This window comes from Phalaenopsis equestris, unplaced genomic scaffold, assembly GCF_001263595.1.
Source record: "Phalaenopsis equestris unplaced genomic scaffold, ASM126359v1 Scaffold000262, whole genome shotgun sequence".
Lineage (NCBI taxonomy): Eukaryota > Viridiplantae > Streptophyta > Magnoliopsida > Asparagales > Orchidaceae > Phalaenopsis > Phalaenopsis equestris.
In genome coordinates this window covers 36846-48320 of record NW_018164704.1, presented here as the reverse complement: position 1 = coordinate 48320, position 11475 = coordinate 36846, and the positions used below count along the sequence as shown (strand labels likewise).

The 11475-nt window shown below is 32.7% G+C and overlaps 1 protein-coding gene across 2 annotated transcripts in view; it reads left to right on the top strand.

The window, feature by feature from the left end:
* The window catches only part of LOC110024600 (serine/threonine-protein kinase HT1), a 29742-nt gene that overhangs the window by 14858 nt on the left and 3409 nt on the right, over positions 1-11475 (top strand). The window contains exons 3-5 of one of the 2 annotated variants that reach the window (XM_020724661.1): positions 4985-5093; positions 5190-5385; positions 8189-8313. In XM_020724661.1, coding sequence (XP_020580320.1) covers positions 4985-5093; positions 5190-5385; positions 8189-8313 — 430 coding nt within the window. Of the gene's footprint in view, positions 1-4984; positions 5118-5189; positions 5386-8188; positions 8314-11475 lie in introns of both variants that reach the window. The other variant, XM_020724660.1, reaches the window with a different exon arrangement.

The window sequence follows — 11475 nt, the reverse complement described above, 5'->3', positions numbered from 1 at the left end:
TTCAAAAGAAATTTGTTTTGTTGTTTATTCATTTGTGATTATTTTTATTTGAATTTTATTTATTGTTAAAAGTTTGTTGTTTCGTTCTTCGTTCATTGAAATTCTGAACCAACGCGTGGTTCGTGGCTTCCATCCATCGTTCAAAAAGGCAACTGACTAAAAGACACATTTCTGAGAGAAGTTTCCATTAATCTGCTCCAATAAAGATGTCACAGATCAAACATAGGCTAACGCCTAAAAATGTACAATATATAGTCCATGTTGAAGTACATCCAAAACATCTTATGCCATGAATACATTGTAGGCTGAGTATATCAGATACATATCATGTTGCTATAAAAAAGAAAGTGAACCCTCTGACCATCTGAGTAGCTCTTCCAGTTCTGGGTCTGGCTGAAATCCATATGGTATTTTACTGTCGTCCATCCTACGGAAGGTCACGGACACCCTACGGTGCCGTACCCCTGGAATGCAATGTTTGGCGACATCTGCCCCATTTCCTTTCAGAACCAAAACTGAACTAACTGGCAACGGAATCTCTACAGTTCCTCTGAACTCGCTAGGGCCGACAATGTCAATCTCTTTCCCAAATAATATATTGCTTTTGCTCAGAAATGAGACCGTGCAGAAGGGTCTTACAAAATCATGATGATCAATGTGAAGATGTATGCAGTCTCCCTCGTCATATATGTTGATGATGCAGCTGTTTGGGATGCAGGTAGCTGGTAGTATGTTAAATCTGACCATTTTCTTGATCATCCACTTTATTAAGGATCCCTGACAGATTTTCCTGTCTGTCATTTGTAAAATTATAATTGTTTATTTATAAAATAATCACACCAGCCGCACTGAATGGTGATTCTTTCTTTTCCTCTTATCCATTTCTTCAGCTCAAAGTATGTTTTTTCCATGAGAAGGCCTGCTCGACCTCTATCTCTCAAATTGAAGATGCAGTCAAGAATTCTTCTTTCGTCACTCTCGGAGAAAACCCTGGTATACAGCTCCAGGCCTTCCGGTATGTTGACGATTATTTTTTGAACTTCTTCGTAAAATTCAAGTTCTCTTTTATTCACTTTGCTTATTTTGTAGCACTTCATCGTATTAGGAGTCGGTAGCTGTCGCGGGCGTTCCTCCCTCTGAACATTGGCAGAAACCCAAATGGGCGCTAAAGGGCCCCTAGCTGATCTGGAACACGAGACTCGGCATCTAGCGGGATGTACTACCCTGAGCTCCATGGTATATACTGATCCGTCCCCAGTGAGACGTATGACTCATCCATCATAAAATCTGAAGTCTGAGACCCATCAGTGCTGGAGGTATACTCTTTCAATGTACTGAAGCGTTGTAAATGTAGAACATTGCAATCCAGACATTCTACAAATGCCCCTCTGGCTGATGTCCCTGCAGGTATCTCAGCGTTGCATGTCGGGCAACCCTTGCATAAAACATCTGAAGCTGAAGGTGTCTCTGGCTCTGTGACAAACCCCGGTTCTTCATCTATGGTGGGTAGGCTGACAGAAGTTTCTTTTATGTCTGGTTCATAAGTTTCTTTTATGTCTGGTTCATAAATATGCCCCTAAGGAATAGGGGTGAGTAAGTTGTTTGTTTCTCTCTAATTTCTGCGTTCTTCTCGTAGAAAAACCCTATATTTTTTTGCGGCTGGCGTTTCTGCGTTGCGTCCTGCTATATAATATAGAAAAACCCTATATTTTTTTCTCAGCTAAACCAATCTTCCTTCCTTAGATATAAACAACAAAGCCATAGAACTTCGATGTTGTTTGCCTATGCGACGTAAATTCTCCCCTTATCTTTAGACGTTTGTATAACCCAACTATACAATATAAGCCCTAACTCGTCTTAGGATTCCGAGGTTGTCGTTCGTCACGACCTAAATCCTCACATCTTTTAGGCTATTTGTGTGATTGTTTCACACGAATGTAAGCCCTAACTAATAAAATTGACAGAATGAAATACCAAAATATTTCTCCTCAAAACTGAAGCCAAACATTAGGATAGCTTGAGAAGTCACCGAGGTTCTCCTCTGGATCCATGACATCCCCTAGTTCTTCCTCCTTTGGACTCTACAACAAAATGTTTCCAAATTTAAACCAATCCTCTTTCACACCTCTTCGTCCGATCCCATTGAAAAGTCCTACCCTTTGAAACTCCTTGAAGATAATGTTTCCTGATTTTTATCGAGTCTTCTTAGCAAAGTGCGTGGAAATTCCATTTATGTTTTTGGTTAAACTATTATTAACTAGATCATTTAAGATGTAATTAACTATATGGGCTTGCCCTTATAGGAAACATGTCCGAACCCAGCTTAATATAAATTCTATTTAATTCTTTATATGAAATAGGGGAATTTGTCGGCAAATACAAAGGTTTCGCACCGTTATATTATGATAATAATTACAATTTGTATGTTCTCCAACAATTTGGTATCATTTGAGTTGTGAATTAGATGATATATTTGATTGATACAAAACATTCTGCTAGCTAATGTCAATTTAAATTTAACCCCTTGGACAAACATCCAACTCAGATCTACAAGGATGCCTTGGACGTACAACCCATGATTGCCGAGAAGGATTCTTTTGTTTGATCGGAACAACTACCTCCCCTAACTAAGTATATTAGGGACCATGACAATCGGGACGATGGAACCATGGGACATTGATTGGGTTTGTCATCATTTCTCCAAGCAATCGCTTTAAGCTCAAGGTGATAAAATTTATTATCTAAAACTCCGTCTGCTGCTACTATAAGTTAAATATTCAGTATTTAATGATTAGCTTTAATTGAAAATGCATTTCTGTTATTCGGAGAGGTAATGTATCATAGGGGCTTGTGCCTATGAGAAATCTCGAACCTAATCAAAAGGTCCTTGCAAAATGATGATAAAATCTCTAAGTAGTGTCTTATCTACAATCAAATATTCTAAACTTTTGATCTGACAAAGCTCTCAACAATACAACAACAACGAGAGTCCGGGGAGTCAAAATTTTTAGAGCCCACAACCCTTGGTCTTAATTCGGGCCATTGGAGAAGATTCTCATTTGTGTACATACATTAATTTATATATAAGAAACTAGCTACCTAAGCCAAGAGAAAAGTGACCAGCTGTCTTCATTGAGTTGAATATATTACGAGTTCAGAAAGAAATATTTTAGTTGAAAGTGAATGCAAAATGAATGATAGAAATATATTTTCTTAGAGATTATTATATGAGAGTTTTAGGGATGAGATTTGCGTAAAAGGGCATGATGAAAAAAATCGTTGATCCAAAAAATGTGAGGTTGAATTAGCTTTTTTGAGAAAGATGCATAAATGCGTTGGTTTAGGTTCATATATAAGATAGCTACATTAATTTTGATCTTTGTATAAGCTAACAATGTAGGTTATTTAGTTACTCATTTAATAACATCTTAAAGATTAAAGACTATGAAGCATGCAATGATTGGAGGAGAAGCAACTTGATGTAGTATTTAAGAGCTAATAAATTTTTAAGATTCTTGTATTTAAAAGTTATGCAAACTCTTAATTTAGACAATGAAGTTGTTGAAGTGGGTAATGAAACACAATGTTTGAGAAAGCCTGTTGACTTTTGTGATATTATTATTATTATTATTATTAATTTATTTTTTCTTTTATGTTAGAAGGCTTTATTATGGAGACCATCTTTGTACTCTAGCATTCACAAATTATAGAAAGATGAAAATGATCTTTGTTGTTACTGATCATGAAATGGCATATCATTAACTTGAGTTATGATTCGTTAGGTATTAAGGAACAAACTATTATGCCAATAAATGAAGTTGTTGAAATTTGTATAATGAAAGCAATGAGTTTATGACTAACATTAGCTGCACTTCTGGAGTGATTGAAAAGCTTTTAATTTTAGCATAAATGCATCAATCATCAATATGAATCATTTATTTTTTATGAGGATGTATAAAAAGAGTTGTGATGTGAGGTGCATTTATATATAATTTTTATAGTTGGCCACTTTTGAAAGTGAAAGCTTAATCAATGTTTGGCTAATAATGTGCATTTATTAGTTCATGTGAAGTGGTCAATTTGTTAGTGAATATTGTTTAAAGATCTGGTGTCTCTCTTGTGCAATAATTTTAATTACATGAGATCATTTATTGAACGGTTGATGTTATAGATAAGAACATAGTTTCTAAAGTTAGAGGTGGGTTATTAAATGGAAAAAAAGTCGAAGGTTGGACATATAGAAGAAGCATTGTTTTTTTTTCCTTTAGTACTGTTTTGTGTGTCGTGGGAGTAGATATTTTATTGTTCTCATGTAACTGAAGAGGATTGAAGGATGTTTAAGCATAAGATATAATGTCGCTTGAATATAATTTTAAAAGTATCATAGAAGCTACTATTGAATAAGAATAGAACTGCAAGAATGCTGTCCGCTAGAGCTTCAAAGTGGAAGATTTGTGAGTAGCCATAGGAGAAGATGCTTCATATCTTGGAAATTACAGGAACTGGTACAAATATTGAATAACTGTAAAGACAGTGGTTGCCTCTAGCTGTAAAAGGATGCCTAGTAGAATAGTAGTAGAATGAAAACTTATGATTGGCATATAAATCAAACCTGTTCATAAAAGAAACCTTTTATTGTTGGCATGTGAAAGCAAACTCTTTACTGATAGCAACATAATATTGAGAAGTTAGAATCTAGCATTATTAACTATCTTGTCTAACTAATTTATGATTTAGTTTCAAAATTAAAATTAAAAATTAGAAAAGATAAATGTAATGCAAGTATTTATGATTTAGACCACCATAGACTTCAAGTTTTGCATATGAATTTGATCTTTCTTAATTATAATTAATTTTTGTATATATATATATATATATATATATATATTCAAGCGCAATTGAGGGAATCTATTTATTGCTTTGTTGTTTCTTATAGTATCTTATTTTGAGAAGGCTTTTGAAGTTAACCATTTTGTCCTTACAGATTTGGGGAGCAAGTTTTAGCACTCAAAATTATCAATAGTGGCAACACGAATGAGGAGAAAATGACAATTCAGGCTCGTTTCATTCGAGAAGTCAATATGATGTCTAGAGTAAAACATGAAAATCTTGTTAAGGTTTGTTGCATTTTGAATTGTGGTGGGATAGTTTTATTTTATTTTTAATTGAGAACTTTCTACATTATGCAGTTCATTGGAGCTTGCAAGCACCCTATCATGGTTATTGCTACAGAGTTGCTACCTGGGATGTCCTTAAAAAAATATTTGGAAAACATTAGACCAAACCTGCTGGATCTTCGTTTAGCAATTAGCTTTGCAGTGGATATTGCTCGTGCAATGGAGTGCCTTCATGCTAATGGAATAATACACAGAGACTTAAAACCTGGTCAGTATTTCTTTTCATAAATGTCTGAATGCTCTTTTTTTGCACACTCGATAAAAAATATTTTTATGTATTTTCAGTTTACTATTGTTTATTTTTCTCTGAAGTCATAACTTTATTTATATAATATCAAGCAAAAAAAAAAAAACATCTAATGCCTTTTTTCTCTCGGAAGAAATGGAGATTTGAAAGTGCAAAGTAATAATAAAAAAGAAAATTTGTCTTGAAATATTAGTTAATTAATGGCTAATTTGATGTATCAAGCATACATTGAATTGAAGGATCAATCATCCTTTTCTATTTTTAAATTACTGCACTTGCAAGTCAAATTTACTGCTTGTGGACAATGAGATGATAAATTTATTAAAAAAAAAATTATTCGAGTTGTAAGTTTTAAGTCTATCATCTGACTTCATTATGATAGAAATTTTTGCAAAAGGTGGTGTTGTTTGATGAACCAAAAATATCTTGACAAAGAATGTCTGATATAGCTGCCACTTATTTGTATTATTTAGTTACATAGCTACAAGAAAAATTGAGTAGGATGCATCTGGTCTCTGATATCTGTTTATTTTTATGAAGTTTTACCTTTTCTGTAATGGTATATGTTGATAATTCTGTGCCTGTAAGTTCACTGCATGCTTGTTGGAGTTAATTTGCGTGACTGATAACTTGGTTATGTTCATGTAGTTTCTTGGTGCAACACTTATGCAAAAATATGATGCAAAGCAGACGTTAACTAGAATTCATTGCAAAAAATAAGAGGAAGTGCACCGATAATTTGACAAATGTACAATCAGTAAATTAAAAAAAATATTTAATTTAGTCGATTAATAATGTGAATTTAAAGAATTGATAAGTTGAAGATAGAAAAGAAAATGTCAAATTAGATAAGGATCTAATCTTTTAGAGTAATTAGCAATTACATAGGCTACAAAAGTCATTTGTGACGTAGATCTCCCTTCCTCAAATTCTTTGCCGAGTGTTGTGTACTATTCTCATACTCAAGAGCTTTGTTACTTGATGGTGGATGAACACATGAAAAAGTAAAGTTGTTTGCAACCAAAGGAACAATATTCCATTTATATGATTAAGGTATATAACATGAAGTGATGAAACAAGATTACCATATATACATGCGAGAAGTAAACCAAAGAGGCATCAAAAGGGGGATGAGGGAAGGGTCAATCATAGTGAAGGGGTTTGGAGTTGATGTTTTGTGGAGTTTGGAAGGTCGTAGGTGGCTTCCAATGTCTACAAGAATTTTCAAGAGAAGATTACTCAAGGTGTAATTTAAGGGTTCATTAATGGGTTTGGACTGTTGATTAGAATGATGGAAAGAGAGGGTTTGGCATGCTCATTAGGAGAGAGAGACTTGAGGTGGTTTCAAGGTTATATGATGGTTAGTGATGACATGAATGTCAAGTATTGAAGCGGTGATAAGAAGAATTAGTAAAATGCGAGGTAAGAGCTAGTTCAAGGAGAGTGGGTTAAACCCTAACAACATGTATGAGTCACATTACTTATGACATAGTATAACTCAAGGTTCAATAGAGGAGAATGAATATTAATCAATGTAATAGTTCTCTATTAAGCTTGTCAAAAGAGATTTTAAGGGGAAGTTCATGAAAAATTGATTTTATAAGTTCAATGAAGTTCAATGATGTCACGACTTTATTGGTGGCTAAATCATGTTGCATCCGACAATTCCCTTACCATTTCATTTTTAGCATTTGTATCCTTCTATCCTTGAATGGTTGTTTTGAACACCTATCTCTATAAAATCCTTTGTTTGATTTTCAACTTATATGTAATGGAGGCACATTCAGAATTTAATCTAGTGTCAAGAGAAGAATTTCCCTAAGCTATTTTAGGTTGATGGATTGAGATTGGGATATTTTGGAATTGGTTCATGGAGATAAACCTGTTTTTGGAGTAACTGTGCCGGCAAATAAACCATTCACAAGCCCTCATTCCTCAAATTTTTGAAGGATCTTGCAGGTTCGGTAATCTTTTGGAGAATAATAATACATATCCTATATATTGAACAGAAAATCTCAATAGAATTTCTCAAAAGGCCTACAATAAAGAGAAAAGTGAATAGGTCTTTATGAAGAGTCATGGGGACATATGATTCTTTCAAATTGTCCGTTAAGTTGATACCGATTGTTAACATGGAATAATTGTAATGTCTATAGACTTCATAGGTAGTGATTGGAAGGAAAATAAAGACGTATAAAATTTTTGCTATAGGTTTTAGTTGACATTGCTTCAACGTTTACAAATCTGTTATTAATTTTTCAAGAATTAAAAATTTTCAATAATAAAATTGTCTAGGAGTGCAAGCTAATGAGAAAATAGCTTTAAAACACAAGGATCATTTTTGAAATAATGAAGTTTTGATGAAAATATAGAGTAAAAATATAAAAAACTTGAATTTAATGATTTTTTTTTGTAGTGCCAAGTAAGAATGAAATGTTTGAAAATTCCATGATTAATCAATAAATAAACATCATGCCCGAGAAGTTTCAATTAAATTGAAAAACATCTTGTATTCTTGTAAAATTGCAAGTGAAAAAATGATGCTATGTATGATAATGATTTTGTTGACTACAACTGACATGATATCTTACATCATTACTAGTGTTTAAATTTTGTTGTTAAAATTTCCCATGTTTATCATGCATAACTTTTAAATATATATTATTTGAGCTACAATTATTCTTTTTTCCTTGTTAGTATTTTGATTAGTTGATGTTGCAACTATCAACCATCAACGCTTATATGACAAGCTACAAATGCGCAGATAACTTGCTTCTTACTGCGAATCAGAAAAATGTGAAGCTTGTAGATTTTGGATTAGCGAGAGAAGAGACAGTGACAGAGATGATGACGGCTGAAACTGGGACATATCGATGGATGGCTCCTGAGGTTGGTCATATGTAACATGCAAATTTTGTTTAAGCGTGTAATTTTTCTTCCTTTTTGATAATTGATATTTTTGGTTCATTATCTTCTGAAAAGATCTTACTGTTTTAATTGATAATAGTTTATTATTTATTAATTATTTTGTAGTTGTCTGCCTTGGGCAAGTGACAAGTTTAAGGAACTTTAATTATACAAATAGAAGACAATATAGCATTCCTCACTCTTATACGCCCAAAAAAGCTATAAATTTTTCCTCTATGTTTTGTTATTTCTGTTTGACCTATGTTTTTGTAAATTGTTGTCTTGCCCTCTTTTGCCTGCTAGCCATTTATTTAATAAAAAATCATTTATCTATACACAATATATTTGTTTTGAGCATGCGTATTTCAATGGTCTCCATCGTTTCATCCCCCCTCTTTAGCTTTATTTACACACAAAAAGGCTTGTGGGTCAAACTTTTACTCGGGAAATGGTTCACTTGATAGATTAATATTTTAATTAAGCAATTTTATAGGCTTTTTACTTGAGTTAAAATGGGAATAAAGTAAAAAATTGTGCATTATTGTAGCTTTTTTTAGTAAAGATATTGTAAAATAAATTTTAATGCACAATAAAAACTTTACCTCCCATAACTTGTAAGGTTGGTGTGAGCAAGTTTCATCTTGCCTCCTTTCTTCTTTTCCCTTGCTAGTGACTCTCATTTCTCGTTCTGCATCTGGAGAATTCTAGATGCAAGTGACCTTGGCAATCTTGGTGTGACTCAGGGTCTCGTAATTTGGAGAGGTGACAACCCTTAGAATACTTTGTAGTTACTTACCTCCCGTTCCCATACTTTTAATTCCTTTTGTCCATCCATACTCACATTTATTTCCTCCAGTTCATGCACCCTCATTCTCCTATTTGACACTATCTATTCTCTTTCTCACCTTTATTAAGCAAAATATGACTTATAAATTGAACTATATGTCAGAAATGAATACAATGAATGTGTGAAGTAATAAATATAATATCAAATACCATAAGTAAAGCGTATTTTATACACATTCTCCCAAAAGGAGGACCAAAATTTTCTTGCTAAAGAACTTAGAAAATAATATAAAGATATAATATATTAGAGTAGTAATTTAATACCGAAAATCATCCACTTCGAAAATTCCCCAAAAAGGTGGTACCTTCCTACATTTTTATGGAATTTATACAATATTTTTGACTCAATCATGCTTTCAAGGCATTAGGATGATGCTCCATTGTCTGAGAACATATTCTCTTTTGCCCCCCTTTGTTTTTTTTTTTTTGCTAAAAATAGCACCACTTCTCTGCCTCTCTCTTTATTGCAAAACCTTTCCTGAAGGAGCAAAATGAACCACCACCGAGCATTTATTTTTAATATTTTTATAAAAATCTGATGTAGTGAATTTTTAAAATTAATCAAGCAGAACTTCTTACTTAAATTGTCCAAAATAATGAGTTCTCTCACAAAATTTTAAAAAAATTATATACAAAGTAATAATTACTTTAGATTTATTCTAAAAAATACTTATTCTAAAATCTTGTGCACAAACATTTATTGAATCAAAATCCTAACAATCTTTCCTTTTATTTGTAATACAACAATAAATCTATGCATCTTTTATGACTTATTTCTCAAGTTAAGCTGCCCAAACTCTTTGTCCCGAAGAGTTGAGCATCACTCTGCTTCATAATGCCCCTATGACCGTTGAATTTAACATCTGTTAAAAACTATTGCAGCACATCAGTTGAAGGGCATCCATCGATATATGAATTTCATTTTCCATTCAATCTTAATGATAAGTAATCCTATTCACTTTGAATATTGTGATTGTATGACCTTTCATTGGAGCAATTTGCGCAACATCGTATTGATTCACATAATCATCTTCTGTAACTTTCCCTAAACCTATGCTCTCTTTTGTTTTAGAGCCTACCTGTAGCTAAGATGTGAAATTTTTTCTCTTTTTCAAATTTTGATGCTCGTACTCTAATGATGATAAAACTTAGATAACTCCATTTACAGTTCTGCTATGTACGCAAAGTTAACCAGCTATCTTTACTTTCATTACAAGTGATGCACCATTGCAAATATGAAGTTATGTTTGGGAGCTTATATCTTGATTCACTAAACATGCTCGTAGGTAAAATTTTTATTTTGAGTTCTAGTACAAGCTTGTTCTTGAATGTTCCACTCACACCATAATGCATCCTTAACTCTAAATTGCCAGTATCAATGGTCTTGCATGCTATCTTGTTTCTCTCGCATGTTTAGCCTCTAGAGCATGACTCACAAGTGAAAATCATTTTCTTATAAGACACGTATGGTATGATCATATTGAATCTAGAATCCATTGATCATTATCTATCTTTCATCAAACACCAAGAGAACATCACTTCGATGTGCGCGCCTGATCAATTTGCAACAATAATAACATCTGGTGATTTATCCTTCATGGGGTCTAAAGGTGCCTTTTCTTTTTGAATGTAACTCATATTTTATTTTTTTACATTTTCTTATTGTAATGAAAATAAGTTACGTCTTTGAACTTGCTAAAATATTTGCTTCTGGAATTACTAGAGATACACTCTATCAAAAAGTCTCAATTGAACTGACAATTCTTCGATCAACTCTTGATCTCCTCATCCCAAGCTTAGCAATCACATTTTTATAAGGAAGTGAATTTTTAAAATTCTGAAAGGCTTTTTTTGGTACAAAATTTTGTCATGAAAATACTTGTAAAAGGGAAGTAAACTCTATGTTAGCAAAATACTTGATCCCAATCATCAACCATCACATAAAAAATTATGTTATTCTTAATTTTTTAGTTTTTATTTTTATATAAAATTATGAAAAAGTTGCAAGGTTATTTTTTTTAAAAATTCTATCTTATACATAAAATTAAATATTATTTTATATTTATTCATAAAAATCACTTTTTGAAAAAATCTTATACTCATGCTAACAAAATATATTATGTCAAAATTTCTATCATCCTTCACCTTTATGTGTAGTGTCTGCCTAGGCTTATAGGTGTAAACTTCAACAAACAAAGTGTAGGACAATGACTCGAACCAAATGCTCTTATTCAAATTCGTTCATTTTTCTTTTTGAATTTGTGCCCAGCTTGAATATGACCCATGCTTTAAAATCTA